General features: G+C 35.6%; 2 protein-coding genes across 2 annotated transcripts; both read right to left on the reverse strand.

Moving 5' to 3' along the window:
• Positions 1-1,041: 1,041 nt before the first annotated feature.
• Positions 1,042-8,437, reverse strand: LOC135682450 (kelch-like protein 18). The gene is made up of 3 exons (XM_065197343.2): positions 6,784-8,437; positions 4,829-6,074; positions 1,042-2,986 (listed from the first exon to the last, which is right to left on the reverse strand). The coding sequence occupies exons 2-3, from the start codon at positions 5,947-5,949 to the stop codon at positions 2,350-2,352; spliced, it is 1,758 nt and encodes a 585-aa protein (XP_065053415.2). The 5' UTR covers positions 5,950-6,074; positions 6,784-8,437; the 3' UTR covers positions 1,042-2,349.
• A 149-nt stretch (positions 8,438-8,586) lies between these two features.
• LOC135682451 (prefoldin subunit 5) lies at positions 8,587-14,544 on the reverse strand. The gene is made up of 6 exons (XM_065197344.2): positions 14,387-14,544; positions 12,674-12,776; positions 12,028-12,059; positions 11,630-11,704; positions 10,990-11,095; positions 8,587-8,886 (listed from the first exon to the last, which is right to left on the reverse strand). Exons 1-6 carry the CDS (start codon positions 14,486-14,488, stop codon positions 8,801-8,803), a joined length of 504 nt encoding a protein of 167 aa, XP_065053416.2. The 5' UTR covers positions 14,489-14,544; the 3' UTR covers positions 8,587-8,800.
• Between the last annotated feature and the right edge of the window lie 13,155 nt (positions 14,545-27,699).

Below are 27,699 nucleotides of genomic sequence, written 5' to 3' on the forward strand. Positions count from 1 at the left end.
TTATTTATGGTGCTATTAATTGAAAAAGGCTGAATGCTAGGGAAAAATTTTGTTTTCGAAAATTGACCGGTTTTGCAAGGCTATAGGCTTATGTTTTTTCCAAAAAACTGAACTAGAATTTTCTCCATTCTAAGCAAGCAATCAAGCTCAACGAGAAATTAGCTACGTTTATACATTATTTATGGTGCTTTTACATTGAAAAAAGCTGATTGTTAGGGAAAAATTTTGTTGTCGAAAATTGACCGATTTTCCAAGGCTATAGGCTTATGTTTTTTCCAAAAAAATTAATTAGAATTTTCTCCATTTTAAGCAAACAATCAAGCTCAACGAGAAATTTGCTACGTTTATACATTATTTATGGTGCTTTTATATTGAAAAAAGCTTAATGTTAGGGAAAAGTTTGTCGAAAATTGACCTATTTTGCAAGGCTATAGGCTTATGTTTTTTTCAAAAAAAACTGAACTAGAATTTTCTCCATTTTAAGGAAACAATCAAGCTCAACGAGAAATTAGCTACGTTTATACATTATTTATGGTGCTTTTACATTGAAAAAAGCTTAATGTTAGGGAAAAATTTTGTTGTCGAAAATTGACCGATTTTGCAAGGCTATAGGCTTATGTTTTTTCCAAAATACTGAACTAGAATTTTCTCTCTTTAAAGCAGACAGTCAAGTTGAACGGAACCTTGGCTATGTTCAAACGTTACTTATGGTGTTTTATATTGAAAGAAAGCGAATATTAAGGACAAATTTTGTTTTAAAAAATTGACCGATTTTGCAATTTTTCCGGGTGAAAGTTTTCACCCATAAGATTTAGCCCGATTTTTTCCTTTCTCCGTAACCAGACCAGTTCAAAGGTAGATTTGCTTTTCCATACATTTATTCTGGTAGTTTCGCGCTAAACATAGCCGAATGCTGTAGAATTTACCAGACATTTTTCCGAATGGATATATAAGCTTTGCAGGTGAATTTCTTTCGAAAAAGAGACTTGCAAGGATGGTTCTCGAAGTTTTTACAGCCCTGCTTTATGCATTGTAACCTGGGTATGTTAAAAATATTGCTATCAATGCATTATATACCAGCTGCTGAACATCAAATTACTTTTGAATTTTTTAAAATTAAAAGCTGGAAAACAAAATCTTAGACAGGGTAGTCCCTCGACAAACACATTTTATCATAAACGTATCTAAACCGAAATATAGCAAATTGTTTCAAAAGAGCTTGTAAAAGGCTTACTCTAGTGTCTCTAATAGAAGGGGGTGCTAATAGAAGGGGGTTGCTAATAGAAGGGGGGTGTTCCTGTCGACCAGTTTTAAAATCGAAGTACCTTTTAGAATATACTGTCAAAATTTGATTTCAGTTTCTTGCATAGATTTAGAGAAAATTGCAATCATACCAAGATAAATCAAATTTACAGCTTTTAACCTCCAAGTCAAAAATCATCGGTTTCCTTTGTACGGTTGAGATCTTACAAAAAACTATGGAAAGCAAAGAAGAATGAAAATCAAATGACTTGATCTATAAAATTTAACAGAAGACGGGGTGCTAATAAGCGACGGAGGGAGGGCAAATTCTTCTGAAATTAATACACGGGGGCCCGTCTGTTAGAAGCACTAGAGTATTTGATAAAGAAAGCCACGAGAAAGCGAGAAACATTACTTGGTTGTCAGATTCTAATGAATATTTACAAATATTTTTACATATTTACGTCTGTTAATAAAACTGCAATTTTAGAGATCTCTGTGAAATCTTAAAACAAATTACAAGAAATGCGGGCTTTAAAAAAAGAAGATTAAATGTGTTAAATGAGGCAGATAGGTTGTATGCATGTATTTGTAATTAATATTATTAGTTTCATAATTACATATCAACAATACGTTAAGAAAGAACTAAAAACCTTGTCTGTTGAAGGGCGTTCTCCGAAACATCCGCCAAGGGCACTTGCTAATCAGTTTGATCAAATTCAAAGTAAATAACTTTTAAGCAAAACAATTCTTGCCCTACAACTAGTTTGAATTACAATATGCGTCTTTGTCTTCACAATATCAGCAACCTTCAACATTTGTTCTAAATTGGGATTTGGAACAGGGTTACCGTTTGTCACATACTGGGACATTTGGGAAAGAAACTTTAAACGATGGATAAAGCTTTGTCATTACAATTGACAGAAAATCCGTGATTGAGAAAGTACAGATAAGAATTTATGGAAAAATCCTATATTGTCGCCAGAATTACGTGGACAGCATTTAAATTACTAGAAAACTTTGATGCATTCTGATAGTTTATAGCATAAATTTCTCGTATCTATTCAACAAGCGATGACAATCAATAGAAAAGAAGCGAATAATAATTCACGTGATTCTTGGAAGTACAGCAGCACCAACACCACCATCGTGCATCTCCATTTCAGTGGCGACTTCCCAGTTATTAGCCCAAGGGTTATAGACTTCAGCGCTGCCTAAATTCGAAATTCCATTGTATCCACCAACAGCATAAATTTTACAGCCTAAAGATACGACAGCTACACGGCTTCGCCTCTGTGTCATGGATGATACGAAGTTCCATTGGTTGAGACAGGGATCATAAACCTCCACAGAACTAAGAAATGAAGTCCCATCATAGCCGCCACACGCATAAATCCGATTGTTAAGGGCTGTTAACGCCAATCTACAACGTCGTACAATCATAGGAGCTTGAAAGCGCCATTGCTTATTGGTCAAATCGTAGGCTTCTACGGAGCAAAATATTGACATGCCATTGTGACCTCCAGCTGCATACAGTTTGCCATTTAAGGAGACAACTCCAGTCGCACTTCTCATGGTGGCCATACTAGCAACAAATTTCCATTGATTCATTGTTGGGTCAAAACATTCGACACTGTTTAATGATGCATTGCCATCATAACCCCCAACGACGTATATTTTCCCATCCATCACTGCTGCACCTAAAGCACTCCGCCTGACATTCATAGGACATACGCGTTCCCATCTGGAAAAAATTAGTGATTTCAACTAAAGTTTGAATAACTTTCAGCTCAGATCAAATCAGTAACAAAAAGTACCGGCACTAAACGCAGTTTTCAGTTGATAATCGTACGCTTGGCAATTTTTCTCCTCTTTACTCTAGTGCGTATGGAGAACAGAACTTTGGATTACAGATTTGGGTCTAAAAATTATTTGTGTCAGCCTTGTTCATTCATTAATCACTAGTTCCTTGAAATTTACAGATATAGTTCCTATAAATCAAAGAAATTTACAGATAAAAGTCACTTCTGGACGCACTCAGTGGCGGAGCCACGGGGGGAGATGGAGGTGGGGGACTAGTCCACGCCACTGGGCCACGTACTAACTGAATCAAAGATTTTTACCATTTTCATCTTAAGTTGACCCTTTTGCTTTGGCATATCTGATGATCACAGTCAAAAGGTTTTAAGACAATTTTCACCATAGGTGGGATAAAAATTGTAAAAACTTGTGGAGTTTTTCCCCTGGATCCTCTTTAGCAATCTTCATTGCTTCAAGACTCCCAAGTTCCAAGAATTAGTGGCCCATTGTGCTCCAAAGTTGACATTCAGATTCAAGTTCCTACCTTTTTCAATATTCCTATATATACCAAGCAAAAATACATGTAATCTAGTAGCAAACCTAAAATTCTTTATTGGCCAAATATCACCAAATTTTCCATTTTCAGAGGCTTTTCGTGATGCCCTCTCAGGTTATGTGATTGATAAATGATCAACATCAATAGCTTAACATATGTCAATATCCTTTTTAATGCAATTGTAGAGATTGAATTCATATAAATTATGCTGTAACAGACCCTAGGTCAATGGTTGAAGATCTGGATCTTGAAGATCAAAGTAGATCTTGAAAATCCTTTGAGACAAAAAGTATTTGTTTTTTCTTTGAATATCAAAAGATAATATTTCCGTTTTGTTTATTTTTTTATCATCAGCCAAGCCCAATGGCAAATGGGTTTTCATTTCATAAATGATTTAATTTTTGTTTTCTCTATCAAATCTATCAAAATCAAATCTCATCAGAGTTACAAGCCTGTTAATTATCTTTTCTTAAAGTCTTGATTCATGAACATGATCAAGAACTGCTGGACCTAAGAATAATATTGTTTGCACTAAATATATAGTAAAATTAAATGTATATAGGAGCACAATTATCTCATGACAAGGCATAGAGCTGCTTCAAGTTGAGGTACACAGCCAAATTTTAAGGAAAATCTTTCTTTCTTTTACTTACCTTATTCATATCAAAACTTATCTTATCTTTCAATATCTTTTAGACAAATTTGCAATTGACAGAAGGAGGAAAATGACACTTAAAGACAGAAATTTTGCTGCAGGACTTCTGACTTAAAGTTAAAATTAGGCACATATTTGTCACACAATGATCAAAATTGATGGCCATTTCTGATTAGCTATAATTCAATTTGAAATTCTTCATTGCCAGAATGAAGAGAAATTCAAATTATTGGATTATTACAGTATGATAAAGATTTTCTTGAACTGAGATAAATTTTATCCTATACTTGTTTCTGTTTAACTTATCACGATATATCAATAACATATCAATTGGCCCAAAACTGAATATTTTGCAATTGACAGAAGGAGGAAAAAGTTTAAGAAGAGTTATTCTGAGGTCAAGTCTTTTGTGCATGCTTCTCAATACTCTTTCATACTATTTTCTTGTCCATTTGAATGTCTTGTTTTGGAAAGGTTCTCAAATTCTCTTACATACATTTCTTTTTCTCACTTTCAAATAGGTTTTCTGGTGTTCTTATTGGGTACTCAAGTATTAAAAATAGTTTCTACCTTACCTGTTTGCATAAGGATCAAAACGTTCCACATCATTTAGTCTGACATTTCCATCAAAACCCCCAAGAGCATAAAGCTTTGAGTCCAAAACAACAACAGCAACCCTGCTTCTCTGCATTGTCATAGGTGGAACTGGAGTCCATTTACATGTCACAGTGTCAAATTTTTCAACTGTTGACAATGATTTGCCAGTGGAGGACAAACCACCTACAATGTATATAAGTCCAGCAGCTTCACTACATCTTCTAGGTGATGTCCTGAAACTCTTTACTTGTTTCCTTCTCTCAGGCATTAACATGTAATCTTTAGCTTCATCTATAAGATCTCTACAGTGGATATTACTATGGACAATTTCTTCAGATAATACTCTGTCACTTAAATACTGAGGTGGCAGGAGGGACAGTCGTACTTGTTCCAGCAAAGCAGGTAAAAGTTCCTTTCTTCCCTCTTCTTCATGTTTAACCCACCGTAAAACTGCTTCAAATACCTGCTCTTCTGAGCGAACATTTAAGTCATCTTTAGATATAAGCTCTGTGATTCCACTTAGAGGCAGCTGGTGAAATTCTTCGGACACTGAAACTTCAACAAAATTTTTCTCGATGAATGATTCGGCTGCATTAAGGAGCTTTGGACAGCTGAATGTATCTGCAATGCTTCTCACAGTAATGCAGTTTGTTGGGTGAAGCTTTCTAAGCAAGTAACTCTCACAAGCCTCTCTGACTGGATCGATCTGCAAGAGCGAAGAGGCCGACATGACCTCATTAACATTATTCTGAGTTAGTCTCAACTGTTCACCGTAAAGGCAGCAGATTATGCAGTTTAGTGCCTTGTAGTTTACACCATGCAATTTGACACTCTCCATTTCACTTTCTGCCATATTGTTTGTGAACATAGCACTGAAATAAGAACTATTAGAAGCCAAAACAACACGGTGGGCCTTAATCTCGCGGTCTTCCGCTACCAATGTTACGTCACAAAACAGTCCTGCTTTCCTGAGCTCATTTAAACCAACGAACGATTTTTGCAACAAGTCTGGTCTATTAAAGAAGCAAAATGCTTCGACGTCATCACTTGAGACTACTTCGTCGTCGTTTCTTGTTGCATCTGCATTCTGAGTTGCCATCTTTTCTTTTGGGCATGCGGAAGGTTGGTTGTCAACAACGTCCACGACAAAGATGGCTATGGACTTTACGAGAGGCAAGCGTGGTGTTGTTGTGGTTGTAAATCGACCAGGAACTCTGATAAAACCTAAAACCAAAATAGCGAATTTGAACGTGAGACTGGGACAGGGAAATGCTGTGGGCCCAGACCTGAAAGAAATTGATAGGGTGCTATCGCTAGACAGCGTCGCTTCCGTGTCCTTGTGCTTTGCCAATCACGACTAAACCTTATCCAAGCATCATCCAAGTTATAAATATGAAAAGCATTAAGATACGTCTGATGCAAATTGATTGAAAAATTATTCAAAAATGATGGTTTCGATATTGCGCAATCAGTAGTTGATTTTGTAATTTCTTTTTCTCTAAACAGCAACGGGGCAAGAGAAATTTTCCCTTAAATTTACTAGTAGTAGCTTAAATGAAATGAAATGACAAAAGCATAGGCGCCTTACGTTGATTTTATAGGATTTACATTATTTGGGTCATGTACTGAAGTTACAGTCGTTCATTAGGCAAGAAAGAGCCTGTAATACAATTATAATCCAGTCTACCATGCTACTGCTTTCCCGCTTGAGCCAGAGACTTTTGCCAGACAAAATGCGATATTTTTCTTTCCACTTGCCCGGGCGTTCCCTCGCGACCTTTAAAATACAATTTCTACCCCAACTGCCTGCACTATTTTTGGGCGATTAATTGAACGCAAACTCAGCCACAATATAAAGTTCTTTGTTCATGTTCAGTATCAACAAATCAATAGCAATACAGACGAATATAGAAAATAGGAAATGTTGACTAACCATATTAGCATTACAATTTGAAATTGATGCTGACGGATGCATGGAAGAAGCCTGACGAGGGCGATCTGGGCCATGCACACGAACGATGAATCTTTAAAGTGACAAACTTCTAGCTTAGAGTAATGAAAGACAGGAAAACCTAATTGTTCTCTCAAATAAAAATTACTTGACAGATGCAATTTGTCTAAAATGGCAGTCAACGTGTGGAGTGAGATAAAGATCAGAAATTTGAAAACAAAACTCACGAATTGAGTTCAATTCTTAAAGTTCGCTTCTTATTCCTTTCTTTTACTCAATGAATAATTAGATGCTTTTTTAAAATATTGTTTATAGTTCAAACCTAGCAATGAGTTAATTCAATAAAATAATAGTTATGAAATTTCAAAAGCTTGAGGTTTTTAAATTGAAGAACTACGATGTATGCCTATAACATAAAGAGCCTGGTTTTAGCAGGTGACATCCTATTTTTCGAGAATATTTTTTGTGAGAAATACTACGCCCCGTGTAGCGGGGACTAATCTATATTTCTCGTTGTTTTTTTCGGGTTTATAATTCCTAGAGCTAATTTGTCATCATATGTTGCTGCAGAGGGCTGCCATGTTGAAATTTGTCACCCGAAGCTTGCCAACCCAAAAGAAACCTTGCATCTAACCACAGACCCTAAACATTTTCAAATAGGACCAAATAGGGATGGATCCTAAGAATAACTGATAGTTTCAGGAAATGGATCCAATGATAGTTTCAGGAAATCGATCCAATTATAGTTCCAGGAAATCGATTCAATGATAGTTTCAGGAAATGGATCCAATGATAGTTTCAGGAAATCGATTCAATGATAGTTTCAGGAAATGGATCCAATGATAGTTTCAGGAAATCGATCCAATGATCGTTTCAGGAAATCGATCCAATTATAGTTCCAGGAAATCGATTCAATGATAGTTTCAGGAAATGGATCCAATGATAGTTTCAGGAAATCGATCCAATGATCGTTTCAGGAAATGGATCCAATGATCGTTTCAGGAAATCAATCCAATGATCGTTTCAGGAAATGGATCCAATGATAGTTCCAGGAAACCAAAAACATACCCATCGATGCTAATTTCAAAAACCGAAAAATGATACAAGTCTCCCTATCATGAGTCAACCGGATCATGCCTGGTAGATTTTCGTCTGGCAATTTCCAAAATGTCACACACGGACATTTATCCCCCCAATGGCGGCGCCAGCCACTAAGCTCTGGGGGGGGGGGGGACAAACCAAAAATATTCAAGCCACGCTCTTTTAACCACCTTTTAACCACCTTTTAACCACCTTTTACCAACAGGGAACGCCTATGACTAACTTTTGTTTGAAAATTGGCAGTTTGAAAATCATAGGATTACTTTACAAAAAGTACGGTGTCCAAATATTACCCCTCCCCCGACATTTTCTCATCGAATTTAGACAAAATACAAAATCGATTCTGCTGAGAACTGGGGGGAACAAACAGCAAAGTTTGACCCTTCCAAGGCACATTCAGTACTAAAGTAGGAAAGGGTTGATGAAATTCTTTGATGACAAGATGCCTAGACAGCACAAAGGAAAGTGACAAGATAATTTTTAACCACTGCTTCATTTACTTCTGCAAACAACGGATTAAAGTAACATTTGTTGCACCTCGTACTACTTCTTTTGGAACAAGTTTTTAGGCAAGCAGCTGTAGCAAAATCATTCTCAGAATCGGGGGAAAATGCAAGTAGCCTTTTCCGAGGAAACCTTATTTTACTGAGAAAAACAGATGCAAGCACATCAAAGAAATTTAAGTCAAACCTACACCTTTATATTCAGTCAATTAATATGCAAAATATGGATATTAGTTGGTTTCCTTTAAATCTGGTTAAATACTGGCCTCAAAATAGATCATCCATTGAAAAAACGAATTAACAATATGTTTAAGACAGACTTTGTATTCGCAAGTTTTTGTTTGTAGGAAATGACTGATGGCAGGACCTCATTATGCTAAGGTGCGGCAGAGATTTCAGGTCTTCATACTTGCTGTCTGCTCTGTGAGCTTCGAAGTACTCAGCTGTTGCTGGATCTTTGCGTTCATCGTCTCAGTGATTGCTTTAAAAGAACAAGGATTAACCCAATCACTCAAAATTAGCAGAGTATTTAATATAAAACAGAAAAAGAGACATGATTTAATTTTGCACCATGGTGCAGCAAACAAATGCAAACCTATCTGGACAAATGTGTGACATAGTAAACCTTTTCGTTATTGATAATCCTAATTGAAAAACCTGGGCCTGCGCAACCGATTCTAAAATTTGGGTGCAAACAACGTAAATGCATTGGTGCAACACGCAGGTTTATCTATATGAAAATTTGAGCTGATATAAATTCCTTAATTAGCAAAAAACCAGAGAGGGCAGGGCCCCCGGGCTACTCTTTTGACACAGTCCCTGCAAATGCCAGTTCGGTTTTACAAAACTCCTTTCTTCTAATGGCTCAAAGGATAGGTAATGGGACTTTTAAGTTATCAAGTCTAAATAATTTTTACTCCTTTATCTCAATGTAACCATTAATAATCGTATTATCATTGAGAAAAGGTTCTTTCTTGCGAAATTGTATCAAAAGTAACATTTTTAGGCCCTCTTAGCACACATTCATTAACATTTCGTACATAGCTTATTTGAAGGAAATTTGCTGCCGGAGCAACCCTTTGTTCATTGAAGAGTTGGAAAATAGCCTATTGTTTAAAAAAATGGAAAGTCACTAGGGCGGGAGAGGCAATTATCCCCTAGTTAGAATGTTAAAAAAGGCCATCTCAACGTTATTATTTCACATTCCTTCATTCTTCATCTCTTAAATCTGCTGCTATCATTTCATTGTTCATATTTCATGCCCCTCCCCCTAAACAGAGGTGTCGTGGTTCAATAAAAAATGATTGAGGCCTCTTCCCTTTCCATGGCAATTTCATCCCTAGAAGAAGTGCTAAATATGCTGAATTTTGGAGTATGGCTACCCCACAACATGTTTTCTAAATTAAGGTTACGGTAAGCGTTTCTGATACAATATTTGGTTTTCTCACTCTAAGAGCCAAACTATTAACGGAATCGGATTTAATCTTTTATAGTTTAATAAACTTAAACCAGTCGATGCACAAAAATTTTGTGATTTTAACCATATCAAAATAGTTAGCAAATATCATAAAATGATACTTTCCAGGCAAATTTATTGCTTAGATGAGTGTACTTATATCAGCAGTGTACTTATAACTTATTGCTTAGATCTGACTTATATCAGCAGAAAGGGCAGATCCTTAGCTGCCAAAGTGTGTCTCAGATTTTTCAAATTCCTCATTCCTTTGAAACTATACCATGTCAAAATTGCTAATCGATTTTCTACACTCCCGCAGTTGTATTTGGCTATAAAGGATGGACCAGAGAAAAAAATTTTGATACACCATTTTCTTACCCGACATATGTCCTAGGCGTGTGCAAATTTTGGAGCCATTTGCTTGGTTCCTTGGGTAAAAATAGCTTTTTCGTACCAGTATGTAGAGGAATTGTGAGTCCAGAGAAAACGGGATTTTACTGATCGCACTTGCAAGTCATTTAGGGTCAAGTCAATTAGAGCTTTAAGATCAATAAGCCTGTTTCAATAAACACAGCCGTATACATGGTTGTGCCATGTGATATTATGTAAATGAAGCATGGGACCACAGCGGCAAAGCAACAATAATCGGCTTAACAGGTCGAGCAATTTTCAGACCTCAACTAAAAGTTTCCATAAAGAAATTATGGAAACCTTCGTTTATATGGGATTTTTCTATTTTCAAAATTTCTGTTTGTTTCAAACAAGGTATCATTTTGTGCCTTGAAAGTTCGGCTACTAGAAAGTGAAAACAGCGGAAAATGTAGGTTTTCATCCAGAAAACGTTTGCCGTAACCTTAATGTACCTGCCAACTTCAAAGCAGGATATACTCTCAAATCTGAAATTTTCTGAAAAAACTTAAATTGTTCATGCCACCAGCGTATTAGCCTCTCCATCAGCCATAAGTACTTTAAGAAACCAAGTTTCCCTTTTTTGACTATGTTATAAGTGAACAATCACATTTGAGCTTTCTTACTTTGAAATATCTAAGAACGTTTTATTATGGAAAAGCTATTGTAAAATAATGTTTAGTTTTTTAATACAGATTCAATACAATCGCAGATACAAACCTTGCATGAACGCCTGCTTTTCTGCATGAATTGGTTGTATTTTTTCAACCTGTTTCGTGATAAAATCAATCTTTCGTTTGAAATAATCATCTGCCTCTTGAAGTGTCTGCAGGAAAACATGTCAAAATGAAAGGTCTAATTTATTGCACTAATGCTATACACATAGACTGTGTAAGTGTTGATGTCATAAATAAAATACATTGTGCATTAATTCCCATTCAAACAGTAAACCACTTAGTTTGTTACATTTTTAATTCCTTTTAAATGCTTAAAGCTGGATTTGATTTTCAATTGTTGCAACTTTTCAAATTGACCTGTGTGACACAGAAAGAGATGAAGCGGGGACATGTCCCACATCTAGCATCCTTTTGTCAGAGATTCGGAATAAAATACCCTCAAAATGGTATGCCTTTTTTGGATTTGTAATTTTATATTGCCACATCTGTATGGAAATGGAATCAAAGCTTTGATGACAAGGCTGTTAATAATATTGCATGCAAATTTAATCATCTGCTAATACAGGTACATGAATCTATATAACCCAAAAAACTACAGTACTGGAAAAAGCAGTTGATAACTATTCAAAAAAAATGTACACATAATTTATAAAACTTGCTGTAAAGTGAAAACACAAATCAACCTTTTCTGCATAGTAACCAGTTCCAATCTCAACAACAACATTCTTTAGATTTTCAGTCTTTCCTGGTACATACATCTGAATGAAGTTGTCAAGGAAACAAGCTGTAGAGGTCAGTGGTATAATTAGAATGCACAAAAATGCTGTGTCAGTCATTAGAAAAGATGCACAGTTATAAGATTTTGCTAACATTTATAACACATTCTAAACAACATTTGCAATAAAATATGCAGGACGAAATAGGCAAGGCTAAAACTTTCCTTGCATGATTTTAATTAGACTTTGTAACTAACTATATCAGATGTTAAAAGGAAAATGCATTATTGAAAATATGTATGGTATTACAATTACCTAAAAGACATAAAAATCTGAATAGCATTTAAAAGAAAGCAAAAGGATACTGAGCTTGTCATGGGAATCAAAATTTCACTGCCTAGAAATAGAAAAAAAAACCACAATAAAAAAGCATGATGTTATCAATAAAAGATAAAACTCAGAGGATAACACTTTCTGCTGCAAGTTTGCAAATTACAAAACATATAAACATGACAAAATTTCCTTTCCAACAAAAATTTCAAAAACATATATCTAAAATTGGCATGAAATTATATGAATTTAGTAAAGAATGAAACAACTTTCAATTTGATATATGTACATGGTACTCCTTGAATATGCAGTTATCTTGTACTAGGTGAATTCAGAGCTCAATAAGTGGTGACATTTTCAGGCAAAAAAATTGCTTGAAATGGTTTCAACTTTATAAAAGAAATGCAATTTGATATCTTTATCGACAATTATGACACATTGCTAATGTGCAAATTACACAAAAATTTTATATATATAATTTCATAATAGAATTCTACTGCTGTTAAAAGGCTTTGGTATGCAAATTTGTGATATTAATGCTTTGCATACAGTTAGTTATCTCTATGGAACAAATTCACTAGATAGAACCAGAAAGTAACTAATGGGTAATTATGTTCTTTTGATTGACAGTGTAATTAGAGATACTGCAAGCCTGGACAAAAAATAAAAAACAAATCTAACCTTCTTTATTGACTCTCAGTTTACCAACATTGTCCATGGAATCATAAAATTTTTGCTGTGCTCCTTTTAGTCTTGAAACTGATTCAGTGAGCATCTTGACTTCCTGTGACATATGACATATAACATGAGATTCAATGTATACACATATCAAAGGTTATAGATAGTACTGAAGACATAAGCAATAAACAAGTCTCAAAATTTCAACCCAAGATTGCATTAATTTACTTTACCTTAATTTTCTATACAGGGACAAACTTGTCAAATCATATGACATGGAGAACAAACAAATTTGACTATAGGAATTTGTTTTCTTAAGATGAAATTGTTACCTTCCTTTGTAATAAGGTGAAAGTGACCTGGATAGAGCTCAATTTGGGAAACATTACAGTAACAAGGTGGTATTAAAATTAAATAAAAACAGGCCTGGTCATTTGAGGAGAGCCTACTCATATCAGGATGAGCTAATGACTTGGTGTTTCTCCAGTGGTGGTTTCAGAGAATGCAAGGCCTCTGGGCCAAAAAAATCTGCAGAGCCCTTTTTCTCCTTACAATTCTTTTTCTAAGGTGCAGGGACCCTTTCTTACTACCATAAGCCTAAGGCCTGCAGCCATGCCCCCTGGACCCCCTAAAACCACCACTGTGTTCATCCTTGCAACAGTATGGAGTGAATACCATTAACATGGCACATTTGCCATGTACAAGGCTTCCGAACATCTGATTTTTAATTTAGATGCACAGCAGATATTCCTTTAGGACAGTAACTTGAGGGTCCTTATGGAGTGAGGCTAGCATTTATCTCTTCAAAATTATAGCAGTCTCAGGCCTTTGACTGATTTTACAGAAATATTAACTTTTATTGTACTTATTAATGAGGCAGAACAATGTGCTAAGCAGCCCACTGGTGTCAGTTAAATATTTTAAAGCTAAAAAGTCACTTTTAACTATATTTCACCATTTTTATCAAGACCATTTTTATCTATATTTCAGTGGGGTATATAGAAAAACGGGCGAGGGATTTAGATTTTCCAACATAAAAGTAACAAGCAGTAGATTTATTCCTATATTTGAACATAACATAACAACATCAGATCTGATATAAAAAAGATGAAATCTTATCATTTATTCAAAGTTAAGTGTAATAAATCAAACAAATTGAAGATTTTTCTGTTTGTCTCCTGGACAAAGGCATTCTTAAGTATCATACGTTATTGAAAAAGATTGCAAATCAGATTCAGAACTACAAAAGAGCATGTTTAATCCAACTTTAAAATCTTTCCTCTCAGAATGTAATACCTGCTTAACAACCATGTTATATTTCTAGCAATACTAGAGGTTTTTCGACAAAAAAAACAGTTTAGCTTTACAGGGGGATTTTTTGCCCATTCTGACCCCCAACTTTTTACGCCACTGAGTTATTTTTGTACATGTCTCGACTGTCTGCCCATGAAAAATTTACGCACAGGTTAAGGGTGTGGTCACATAAAAGCCAAAGTAAAAGGCGTTGCCCAAAATAATTTCCTCTCTTTTACTGTCAGCCTCCACTTGCTGGATGCACATCCACAGATTTCACTAGTACTGTACCGAGCACAAAAAATCTGCCTTATATCAGGCCTTTCGGTTTTTGACACATATGCCGCTTTGTTTAATTTTAACAAAACAAAAACTAAAATTGACGATGCTCAGCTGCAAAAATTGGGCACAAAAGTTACTTACTTCTTCTATTTGCCCTCTTAAATATTCTAACTGCTGCAAAGGAAGCTGGGATAAGGCAACCCCACTCGATTTATTACCGGAGCTCCCTTTGACGTCCGCCATCTTCTAGGTAGGCCTGGCACTTACAAAATACCTTTTGAAATGGCCTCGTTCAGACATTTTCCAAGAAAGCGAGGGGTTAGAGGGGCTAGTAAATTCATTTTCCACCTCGCCCCCATCCTTGGTCTGCCTGCTATAGATTGAAAAATGAGCCCGCCCCTTCAGGGGTTACTCTAGCGTGGTTTTGTTGCCGTTTTGTGAAATTGTAAATCTGATTTGTGGTGTTCTGAAAAATCCTTTTCGGTTATCAGGAAAAATCCTTTTCGTTTGCATCCTTATCGGGTAAAATCGCACTAACCTCTATACCCCGTAAATGCTTTCTGTCTCCAATTCCAACAATGAAGTCAAACGAAAGACTTATTTCTTGAGATCAGTAGTTTTCGTTCTACCGTTTTTTCGGTTCGTTTTTTTCAGATTATTTTAACACTTTGCCAAAAATTCCCAGTTCTTGAATTTGTGGCGTTGTAAGTTTTTTCTTAGAGTAGACCCTGGCCCCCTGGCCCTTGAAGTATGAAATCCTTAACCGTAAGATATTTTACAAGCTACAAGCCTAATGATTTGTAGGATAGGATCACCATTATTATAAATTTATCTAAGCTAGGCAGCTACAGAATAAAAGCTGATTCAAGCCCAATGCAAAGTCAAACTGTTTAAAAAGAGAACAATGCAAATTTATTTAACAAATAAATATAAAAAACATGTATATTTGCATAAAATGGAAAAAGTGCTAAGAATGCACTAAGGGTACAAAAGAATGGAAGGGTATTTAAAAATGATATTGTTTTACATTATAAAGTTTGAGCAAAGTTTGTTGTGCAAAGTTGCCTACATTTCATCGTAGCTGTTTATGAAACCTTTGAAAACTTTTTCTAGAATTTTTCTGAAGCACTGGTTAAAAATTTCCCCGAATTTCTTTTTCAAGAAGTAGAAAAATACTTAGATTTATCAATTTGTTAGATCTAGACAGATTTATTTTCATTCCAAAGCCATTGACATGACGCATTATTTTCCAGCCAAAGTCACTAGCAACAAAAGCCCCTTCACCTAGTAAATTTGTTTTGGAAATTTGTCGGCTTAGGCCCTTGGCCACTGTGAGCCGCCATGTTTGACTATCGTTTCCATACTTTTGTACCCTAAGTGTACATCCCTATTCAATGCCTAGAAGGATTCCCTTTTTGTTATTTAAAATGCAACACATTTAATTCGGTTGAAAACCCAACCTGAGCGACGAATAGTCTACAAAGTATACAGTTCCATTCCTCTCATTTCAAGGTTTTTATTCTCCTTCAAAATGTTCCAAAAGTCTAGTGATCTTTTTCCTAAACAGCTAGAAAACTGCTGCGCCTCATCGCCAAATAAAGGTTTAAAAAGTCTCTCCAGCTGTTTGGTGATACTCAGCCAAGCATTTTGGCAGCTTTATATAAATTTCCCCTCCCACCTTTAATCTTTTTTATTAGGGTGGCATCTTGTTTTGATAGTTAGGTTAAAAACCTTTTGAAATTATTAACAAAAAAGTATATTGTATTTAACTGTATGATAGCTAAGAATATTTGGATAAACTGCGTACATTAAAGTTTTGATAAGTTATAATTGCTTTAACAGTGGCACAGGGGCCGATCCAGAGCAAATTTGAAGGAGGGGTAGTTGGTAGTGGGGGCGCTGAAAAATTTTCAAAAATTGGTGACAAGAGTACGCTGTATACAACAATTTCAGATACCTTTTCAGAATAAACAACATAACTTTGATGTAATCCTTGGAGCAAATTAACCTATCGGTCTTAGAATCTTTTTCATCTGATTCTCATTCTTCAAAAGGGGCCCACAATTTCAAACAAAGGGGCGCTAGACTTGCTTCTACTCGTTGTGGGAGGAGCAACTGCCCCTAGTTGCCCCCTTGAATCCGCCACTGCAGTGCCTAGATTGTTAGAATTTGTTTATTTTTTGACTTTTTTCTCGATAAATTCCCGATAAGGGGAATCTGTTCTAGTGTTTCTTGAATACTGTCTTGAAATTCTGTTTGTCAATTTTATTTTTAGAAATAAATTACAACAGAAAACCTGAAAATCTTTTGAGACAAACCATAAACGTGAAGAACATTTTCTTTACCAGCATATTTCAACATGCCTGTTAACTCGAATGTTAATGTACGAAGATTTGATAATATATCGATGATATTATTAGTCAGCTTGCTTTTCAGGACCACTATTGCAAAAAATGCTTCGGTTTAAAATTGTCAAAATTAAAAATTCAAGAGTTTTGATTATGGTATTGAACAGGGATATTAATTTGAGGTGGAATTCTTCTCTGAAACATCTAAATACTTCTGATAGAATGAAAATGTCTGTGTCATATTTTGTACAAATCCAGGTTTTCGTACGTAGTGCATAATTGAATGCTACACTCCAGAAGAGGTTCATCTTGTTAAATCCTTTTGAAGACTGTGTCCTTTTAACGTCGTTTAAAAAGTAATAAGGCCAACAAATAGAAAATTAGGTATTCACTATTCATTTCGCAGAGACATTGTTGGTGACCTTAATCCTACTGGACAAGACCTAACTATAACCTAACTAAACGTTACAAAAAGGAGATCCAAGCTACGCAGGCGTTATAACAGGTGTTGTTACCAATGCTCCTTAAAGTATGAAGCCTCAGGATGATTGTTGAATTTGCAATAACCTAATTCACGGAAATACAGGAATTGGCGATTGCATTGGCAGCCTACTATTGTTAAAAATGCAGATGAGAAAGATAAAATGAGCCATTTCTGCTTGAAAAATCACTGGCTTTTTAGTTTTTATTAGGGAAAATCGAAAAAGTTTGGTAATAATGCTGCTTCGCCAAAAGCCAAGACATTAGACATATCAGCAGCATTACATAACTTACGATCCACCGCCAAGTCAGCCTATAATTCACAATCCATCAACAAGAATTTAAATACGCTTCCTGGTAAATATCTACTTATATACTACCCAGATTCAAAACTTGGTGACGCTTCCTGGATTCTATACGAAAAAAAAAATCTTCAAACGTTTTGATATGCAATACCCCATTTGTAACCTACTTGTTAGTTAAGTCTGGTGGCTACTACAGATTTGGCAAGAGCAATTCACGATGCGCATAAAAGGATAGTCTAAAGTGGTACTGTTGCTACATATTAACCTTACTGTAAGTATTTTGTAACTTGAGGGCCTGCAACAGTTACATTCAGAAAGTAAGCTCAGATTTTCAAAGTGCGAGCTCGAGAAACAGTTCCCCTCACATGACGTCTTTATAACCGGGAATTCTGAACGGCATCCATTACTAGTTTCAATTATTCTGGTATGTTTCGTTACATTACAGCCTTTTTGAAAGGAATTTACATCAGTTTTATGTTTAGCTGTCTGCTGTGTAAATGTTGGTGTTACTGAAACACTACCAGTGACGATTAACCTCTCCGAAGGCGCAATGGTTTTCACTGAAGCAGTTGCTGGAGGATAAAAACAATGAAACCCTCTTAGAATACTCACCAAAAACAGACGGGAGTTTTCATTAAATGAATTCATTTAAAGTAACAATAATCATAATAAGACTACTTTTAGAAACAACTTAAGCTTAAGGTCAGCCAGCAGTCATAGTAGAAGGTGCTGTCGTACCAAGTAAATCATAACTGCAGCCTTTGCAGTGGCAGCTTGTAATAACAAGATAGTCCATGGTTACCACGGTGCCATCTCCACAGAAAAGCTGGGCGGTGTAGCTTTCGTACCCAGTCGCTTTACAGCATCGACAGTCGTTGAAAAGAACAACTTCGTTAAACTTTGTCCAGGACTCCGAAGCACATTTTCCAGAGCAACTTGTCTGCATGAGTGTTGATACGGACTTGCATCCATCGTCATTTGTGAAATTAACATTTGTAACGTTTACCAGACATTCGGAGACAAGGGCAGGAGTGGAGGGTGTAGAATAATAGGAAGTAGTTGCTGGAACTAAAGTGGTAACTTCTGCCAAGGTAAAAATAAGTTGTCACTTCCTCAGTTGGGTAAAAGTAATGTTAAAATTAACCTCATTGGAGATGTGAAAATTTTTATGCTTCATGAAATTACAACAAAATGAAAAAATGATCTACTCTTCTGTCCTAATGGATTAAGTTTACCTTAAAAATATCTTTAAAGATAGCTATTAACTCGTATGCTTTTGTAACGTTTTGTACTCTGAAGAGTGTCAGACGAAAGCTTTAGTATGTCTAAAAATGTTTCCATTTTTCAAAGCCATTTTAAAATTTGAACTACCGTTTTTAATGAGAGATAAGATGCATATTTTAAGTTTAACAATCTTTAAATTGTTTTCAGATAGAAAAGTAATCAAAAGGTATTGATTAACAAAAAGAGTAATAAATTATATTTACTGGTCGGTGAACAGAAGCAGCATTTATCTCTTTCGTAACGGATTTCTTGATCCTGAAAGCAACGAGATGTTGATTTGAGGTTTTCAGCTATTTGTTCTATGATAAGACATATTGACTAACAGATACTACTCGCTATGTACTTTAACCACTCGTCCAAATGCTTAAACATTCCTATATGCATTCAAAAATTCATAAAAAAACAAAACACAGGCATTGTTTCGAAATAATACTTAAGGGAGCTGGTTTATAACGGATGCGTAAGGAATGAAAATACTCAGTGTGATTTCATATGATAAAGTGGTGCTTCACAAAGGTGATTAAAAAACAGATTGCAAATCTCAGATTTAAAGGTTAAAAATTTCAAATATTTTCAATATTTTTTCTCAGAGAATTACAAATGCTTTAACTCCTTTTGTTTTTACGAAATCGCTGACATAGAAAGGAACTCAAATAGCTTCTATCAAAGACTGAATAATCTAAGAATAAGATGAAAGTTAAATAAGTGAAGTAATGGTGCTAAACTGTAAAAAGTGCATATATAGCTTCTAGTGTTTATTACTTCTAAAGAAACAAATGAAATTTGATTGAGTTATGTTTTAAAGAGAAAGAATTGGGTGTATCAGAGACTAAACAATGGTTAAGTTAGCTAAAAAATTTGGAGGAATTCATCTCATTTACGAAAATCAAGTAAAGTTAGCTGAAAAATTCAAGTTTCCATAAGCAGGCGATTATTCTAAAGGTCTGTCAAACAAACAGGTATCTTTATAGTTAGGGCAGCCAAAAAAATGTATCTTTTCATTTAGGACAGTCAAAAACATGTTGATGTTATGGATATCTGGAAGAACGGAGAGTGAACAAGAGTAAATGCAGTGTCGATTGCTGTAACTTCAATAAGCCTTTCTAATTGCGGAAGAACAGAATGGCACAAAATGGCTATTCGGCAATGCTGTGCCATTTCAAAAAAGAATATGTTGACTAAGATAGCCTATAGTAGTTATATATCAAGACACTGTACGTTCACTGACCTCTGGACAGTTCTGTATGGGACAATAAGATGTACAGTTGAACCCAGATGCAGTGCAAATACACGTGGTGCAGTTCTCTGTGTGGTTGATTACCGATCCAACCTGCGGAAAAGGTTAAAATGCACGAAATAAAAGTTTAATTCAGTTGAATCTGTAGCAAAACGACAACAATAGTCTTAACTGAATTTCAGTTCCTACAGAACGTAACTGGAAAAACGCAGTTGCTAAGATGCTGTATTTAAAAATCAGTTTAATGCATTTTACGTGAGAATGTGGTATGTTACCTAAAATAGATTCATCAAATGCAGAACAAATGTCTTTCCTGTTACTATCTCTAATAGATAGGCTTTTTTAATAAAGAAAAAAGGAGGTCAATATGCATTAACGTAAGCTCCTTGGTAAAATGTGACCTGTACGAATATATAACTCTTTGATGAACATATCCAAACTGTGCAAGGAATTTTTCTACTCAGGTTTCTAGAGAAATAGATATGATAAAGCATGTAAAGAGTATACTAGTTTGCGTGATAAACAAGATGATGTGACATTATAACTCAAATTTGACGTAAAATTGTTCTAGGCAAAGAAATCAACTCGGCGCAAAGGGCAAGGTATTGTTGGTAAACTCGCTATTTTGTCCTAGTAGAATATCATTTTTGTAGAATGTAAAGAGTACCTTATGTACAATGCCATTGAGGACACAGGGACATTTAGGTCTATTATAACAAATGCCATTTGATGCCCTTGTGTAGTTTTGGGTACAGTTACAAAGATCTGTACAAATAAACTGTGCACAGCTGTTGGTATTCTTAGCCATGGAATCGCAAGTCCTCGTGCAAAGGCATGTCGAATTTGATGGACATTTTGTTGTATACAGGGCTGGAATGCAAGTAAAGAAAGATGCAGTTAAGTAGTGCTTGCAATAATGGCTCGTAGAAGAAAAAAAACTTGAAAATTCTTCGTTCCTGTTAATGATGCTCCAATTCTTGAAAAATGACCAAGGCTTGCATCCAGATTTATGATCTCTTCAGGTTGAAGCTCTATTACTACGGCAGCCAAATAGGAATTGACAACAAAAGTATGAATTTATTTCGAAACTAATATTCCAAGGAAGCAGTGTTTTTAAGAGTAGGTACAGCTAGATCTAAATCAAAGTTCCTGAGATTTCTATCATATAGATATCATATATGATATTAGATGTTATAGAATATCTGGGATTTCTAATTGGTAGTGGTAATTGATCATCAACAGAGTTCAAATTAATTATTGAAGATTTTATTAAATAAGCTGGACACGTATAACTAACAGAGGACTAATGCAAATTCAAGAAAACATTCTTCTTCTCGTTATTCTTCTTCAAGATTCTTCTTGTTTTGTGTTTTATAATGTAGCTAAAAAAAGTCTGATTAGACCCTATAACTTGTTACCAAGGAAACCACTGATGCTAAAACACATGAATAACTAAAACTTTTAGCACGAAAGCATTTACCTGTTGTGCTTGTACTTGGCACACTGGTGACAGGGATACCGGTTGAAATATTTTGGGAAAACGGAGAGGTGAGATTTAAAACTAACGGAAAAGTGCTGGTTGTCACATGTTTTGTTGCCGTCGTGATGAGCTGGCTACGATTTGTAATTAAGGTGGAGACTGCCGATGTCAAGGTGGCAGGATACGTAGATATTGTCGTTGCCACCTTCAAAAGATCATCGAAAAGAGCATTTAAACTCAAATTTTAATTGAAAGGTATTGTTTTTAAATTATGAATGAATCATATGACATTATCGCAAGGAAAAGATTTATAGAAAATGTTTGAGTTTATGAGATTTTAAAAGTTTTAGCAGAAAATATTCGTAGCTGAAAAAGATGGTTCCGAAGCCTTGTAAAATCAATAAACAATAAGTACATGTCAACGTGAAGAGTTTCTTAATTTGCTGGTGGTTAGTTAAAGCACGATGCTAGAAGAAAGGAAAGTTGATGTAATAACGTTGCATACATAATCCAATAGGGGGAACTCAAAGAGCTCTGTTACAATATATAAAAGGCACTTGAAAACTTGGATCTGTTAAAGCACCCCATAAAGAAGCTAGAAATCAATCTAATAAACTCAGATAAACCTGTTTAATTCGAAATGTAATCATCAAATTATATGAAAAGCGAACTAGAACAATGTCTTAATCAGAAATGCCATATCAATCGCAGTCTTTCCATTGCAACATTACACTGAAAAACTAAGGAGCTGTTTCTTTGAAAGCAGAAGAACCTTACCGTAGTCGTGCTTATATTGCAATTTTTCTCATCCTCACCGTACGGACAGTCCTTATATTTATCGCACAAGTATGTCTTTGGTATGCATTTATCATTGCTCGGACACAAGTAGGTGTCCGATTGACAGCATGTCTCATCCTCGCTATTTGGACAGTCAACGTAGTTGTCGCAAACATATTTTCTCGGGATACATTTCTTTGAAAGCCGGCACAAAAAGCCAGTGCAGTTTCCTGGAGATGTTGTGGCTATGGTAGTTACTGTGGTTGGACAGTTTTCTTCATCTACTCCATCTTGACAATCTTTATCACCATCACAAAGAAACCTTTATTTAAATATAATAAAGTTCAAAATTTATTTCATTCTAATATTTAAAAAGTTTTTTAGATTTTCCCTACGCTTGCAGAGGCGGAAATTGATCATCTTTCGTGAAGGGAGCGATAATGTCAACTCAACCGACAAGAATTTTCGCTTGAAGTAAGTGATAGTATGAGGCTGGAAAATATAACAAAGTCACGTCACAACAATTATACTTGGATCTGAATTCAAAGAACGGAAGAATGCCTCCCGTCAAGACAAGTTTTTTTACATCATCAAACTATTGTTAGTCCTCTTTTTCTCATCTTTTCTCAATTTTCCAGCCACAGGAATAACCAAAATTCTAACTTCAAGCGCAACATTTTAAATACAAAGGGATGACATTGGAGAATTATATTATCTTCTTGAAATTTTCTAAAACCCTTAGTGTAAAAGGCGGCAGCCTGTCTTTGGGATTTGGTACCAAGAAAAAAGTGAAAATGCACGCTTAAAATCAATTGCTTACCGTTTTGGTATGCATTTGCCATTAGTACAAGTGAATTCCGTGCTACTACAGGTTACATTAGTACAATTTCTCTCATCCGTACCATCAGCACAGTCATTGTCTCGATCACAAACGAATATCCTTTTGATGCATTTACCATTACCACATTTGAACTCACTCTCACTGGAAAGCAAAAAATTTTAATTTATCTAAAATAATTTTTAGCGTAGTTGACCTCTCTACTTGTGGTTCTGATCTTCGGGGTGAAGACTTTTACACCCATTGTACATCCTTCAGAGACTGCAGTCTAAAGACTACCTTTAACAAACAATTTGCAAACATTCAGGAGGAGATCGTCAAAAAATTCAAAGGTTATGAGAAATAACAAACTACGCTCTGTAAGAGCGCCGTTACCAAGGGACCTGTGAGATCTGGTGACTCTCTTCTTACATCACCTTGGATTATAAAAGCTGTAAAAGTTTTCATAAATAAGTTCATAAAACTCATTTGGAAGAGATGTTAAAGGATTTGTGATCATGATAGGTTCAGTTTTCAGTCGTTCACCTCTGTTGTGAAATGTAGTTTATTTTGTTTAATCCGTGTTTCGTTATCAACTTTGTAACTGCTTCTGAGTGGAGAGCTGGTATCCAATATTATCATCATAAAAATATTTCAATTTCTTTGTGTCGCGACCAGCATGGCCACTTTGGATTCATCAAATGTATGGTGATACTACCATACTAAAATTTCAATAGGTAGACAAAAGCACAATGCCTCCAGAAGAGCCTGCACCTCAATCCACAAACACTGCTACATTCATGGACTGTGCAATATTAGGCTGGGCCTAGCTTATGAAAATAACTTATGGAATGAAACCATTGAAATCTTACATGAAAAATCCTCAATGGAATATGTACTGAAACCAAACAGGATGTAGATAAAATGTAACATGATGAGTGCAAAGTCTTGCCAGGTTTGAACCGTTTACAATTTCAACTATTGCATAATATTTTAGGATTGCATAAATTACCACCAGATTCTGGTGGAAACTGCGGGCAGGGTATTTAAAATTAAGGCACAGTCCATAAATGTGGCAGCATTAGTGGACTGGGACACAGGCTAGGTACGATAAATAACATACCTACCTACAAGTGCGATTGCATTGCAACTCGTCTGTTTTATCGAGGCAGTCAAAAGTTCTGTCACAGACCCATCTGTTTGGGATGCACTTTGTATTGCTATCACAAGAATACTCCGGACAACTGGTTGTTATCTGTGTAGGTTGTGGGGTTGGCACTGTTGCATTGCATCCGTAAGCCTCTAATCTCAAGCATGGTGCATTTTCGAATGAATGGATGTTTATTCTCATGAACCTTGAAGTGAAAGGGATTTCCAGCTTGTTGTAGACGATAGAATCTCCATCCACATTCCCTCTAAATATCTAGAAATCCAGTCAAGACAAGGCAAAATACTTAAACCAAATTTATATCAAACTGTAGATTTAAACTAAGTTTTGTGAGCAAAATAACAATCAATGATAACGATAATTATGCATATTTATGCAGCATAATTATTGTATAAATCAAAATTCTGCTAATAGTAGTGCGAATGATTTTTCGTTGCAATAGTTAAACCATACAATACAGAAATTTTCTAGAATATAAATTAGGCAAATTAGTTTGCCTCAGAGCATTTTACGATCAAATTTTGGAGTGCTGAATAAAACAGAAGCATTCGTTTAAATGTGAATAAAAATATATCCTGTTATTTTGAGTTTCCATAAACGAAGCAAACAGTTTCTGGAAAGTGTTTCCATTTTTCTTCCTCAGGATCCTCAAAGCTCTGAAATTCTTCCGCAGAAAGCAAAGAAAATAAAGCGGGTTTGTATCAAAAGTTCTTGCAAAAAGCACAGAATTCAATAGCATGAATAAAGATAATCGAAAAACGATAGATTAAAAAAATACAGGCCATTTTTTTATAATCCAAGATTATTAGCGCAAAGATAAATTTTCAGACGAGCCGAATTTTACGTCATTAATTGACCTTGATTATTAAGTACTTCAGCCTCATCAGAAGGCCTTATAACTTTCACTTGCTCGCTGTTAATAAATGTAGCGTGTATTCTTGGGTGAATATCTAACTAGTCTAGGATGTGCTATGTTGGATAACAATAAACATACCTTAAGGGTTTCGTTAACCATGTACTTTTTCCAAAGAGCTCCATCCATACTGTAATAGACCGAGAATGTTCTGACAAACTCATTATGCAATGGTCTTCCCTGGATCGCTAGTTTCGTAACACGAACAAGTGAGCCAAAATTTACTTGAAAGTACGGATTTTTGTCATCCTTTCTAGCACACCATGACTTATTTGCCAATGTCATATCGGATCTGAGACGGCCGTATGAGGGATGAAAATGTAGCTTTGAAGAACTTGCAGTCAGGTGGTTATCAGGAATTTTTCCACTCTCCAAGCCTAAAATTTATTTAGCAATAAAATAAATGATTTAGCAAGTGCTTAAAATAAGTTATTATCAATTATTTTTCAACTTACATTCCTTTTCTATGTAGAAAAAATCTATAAAAAAAGCTTCAACATTATTAAAAAAGTGAAAAAAAATTGTCGAGGTACTTTAAATGTAATTCCGAACAAAGTTGCAAAAATCTCTATGAAGACCTGAAAAACAAGAGCTTTTTGCCATCTAGGGTTGTTTAGTCAGTGTATTTCAAACGTTTTATCATGCTCACTCCCTTTGTTAGCACATGGAACTGCTTGCACCATAATGATTTAAGAACAATCTAGCTTTAAAGTTTTGGAAAACATAAGAATAGCAAGTCTGAACGTCAAAATTACGGTCATTTTTTAAAAGAGACAGTATCTGTCTAGCTTATTATACTATTTGCCAGGTTATCACATTAGGCTTGAAACTAGGAGTATCAACTTAGAACCGTCCTGTTATAAACACCTATAAATGTGTACAGCTCTGCCTATACGGCATCAAGCATTTCAAGGCAGACTTGTAAACAGTGATTATCATTACCTAGCTTATTATTCCACCCGATGTGTTTTAGAAAAACCCTTAGGCTAAAGCTCAAAGACTGCAACAAACCTAGTGATTGTGAACAGTTTGTCGTGCTTGGACAGTTGGCTTCATCGATACCAGTCGTACAATCTCTTTCACCATCACAAAGCCAATTAGCAGAGATACATTTGTTTCCACATTGAAAACCGGAGCAAGTACTAACTGTAGTAGCACTGGTAGTTATTTCAGACAGCAAGCATTTCGGACAACACTCTCCTGCAGGTGTAACAACTTTGTATTGAGGCTGGGGGCAGTGTGGCAATGTAGGACATATCATGGCTGAACATTGTATTTCATTATTAAAGCAATAACACGTACTGCAATTCTTGTACCAAGAATCACCTGGGCGTCTGAATCTTCCTGTGGCATCTCGACAAAAGCAATCCCCAGGTAAAATGCAATAGCTTCCGTTGTACTTTAAACCTTCAGGACACTGGCACATTGGTACACAGCTGCTTATCTGACATGTATTGTTCATGTACTGGCATGTGTCAATACAACCATTGGAGCATGTGTTATAAACACGATTTCCTTCGCATTTCTGCAGACAGTTTAACTCATCTTCGCCAGTGAAGCAGTCTTTTTCGCCATCGCAACGATATCTAACCACGAATTATTTTATGAAATTTTAAAGATTTGAATGACATGAAAAGAAAGCTTAAGACAAACTCAGATTTCAAAGAACAAGTTTAAGAAAACAATTAGATCTAACAAAATTCGGAAAAAAACTATAGTAAAGAGAAAGGTAAAATTGAGTTTCTCGAAAAATGCAGGACATGGTACTTAAGGGGAGATCAGAAACCTTTTGATCCTAAAAGCGAATCCTTGATTTTAGTTCTTACTTATTCAAAGCAACATTGCCTTCAAGCACATTTCTCTTGAAAAAACGTCAAAGATACTAATTAATTCAGTCGACAAACGTTTGCAAAACGGTGTTCAAGGAAGTCCTCTTTTTGAAGTGTTATATATTACATTAAATGTTGGTACCTATTAATCTGTACTTTGAACAAAAAAACTATTTCAAAAACATCCTGGCACGAAATACAATCAAGGGCAAAAAATTAACTTTCAAAATAAAACACTCACACACTAGGTAGACAAGTCCCATTGTTACACAAAACACCGTTGCAAGGAGGCAAAGTTGATAAAGATACATTCTGTCCGACAGTAGTTACTCCAAACTTTGAAGAAGATTTTGAGAAAATCAACGTTGAAAGAATCTGTTCTGTGGTTGGAGTTTTACCAAATGAAGATGTTAGATTGAAACGTGAAGTTGTAGACTCAGCCCTTGTTGAGGTGCTAATATTGAAAATTTCTGTTCTCGCTGAAGAAATTGTTGTAACAAATCCGGTGGAAGTCACGTTGCTTATCTTCGTTGACGCAGTAGTTGGAGTTGCTGTTGTTTGATTTGTTAATGCTGCAGTGCTACTGGCTGATGTTGTTGTTGTAGTTCTATTCACCAACGCTGTTGTTTTGTTGGACGTTGTCACTGAAGGGGTTGAGCTTGAAGGCAAAGATGATGAAGGTGGCCTCGACGTTGAAACATTTGTTGGTGTTGAAGATTTCACGGTAGTGACATTTGAGATTTGTGATGTCGTCTCAGATGTTGTTGGAACAAATCCGGTGGAAGTCACGTTGCTTATCTTCGTTGACGCAGTAGT

Source organism: Rhopilema esculentum, chromosome 16 (assembly GCF_057945365.1).
Source record: "Rhopilema esculentum isolate cy_ngs chromosome 16, ASM5794536v1, whole genome shotgun sequence".
NCBI lineage: Eukaryota > Metazoa > Cnidaria > Scyphozoa > Rhizostomeae > Rhizostomatidae > Rhopilema > Rhopilema esculentum.

Excerpts from the sequence above, each read along its gene's own strand:
- LOC135682451 (XM_065197344.2), bottom strand. The coding sequence starts at position 14,488 with ATGGCGGACGTCAAAGGGAGCTCCGGTAATAAATCGAGTGGGGTTGCC. Across the intron at positions 12,777-14,386 it reads TAAGAGGGCAAATAGAAGAA|GAAGTCAAGATGCTCACTGA; the intron begins GTAAGTAACTTT and ends CATATGTCACAG. Across the intron at positions 8,887-10,989 it reads AAAGCAGGCGTTCATGCAAG|CAATCACTGAGACGATGAAC; the intron begins GTTTGTATCTGC and ends GTTCTTTTAAAG.
- LOC135682450 (XM_065197343.2), bottom strand. The coding sequence starts at position 5,949 with ATGGCAACTCAGAATGCAGATGCAACAAGAAACGACGACGAAGTAGTC. Across the intron at positions 2,987-4,828 it reads TTTGATCCTTATGCAAACAG|ATGGGAACGCGTATGTCCTA; the intron begins GTAAGGTAGAAA and ends AATTTTTTCCAG.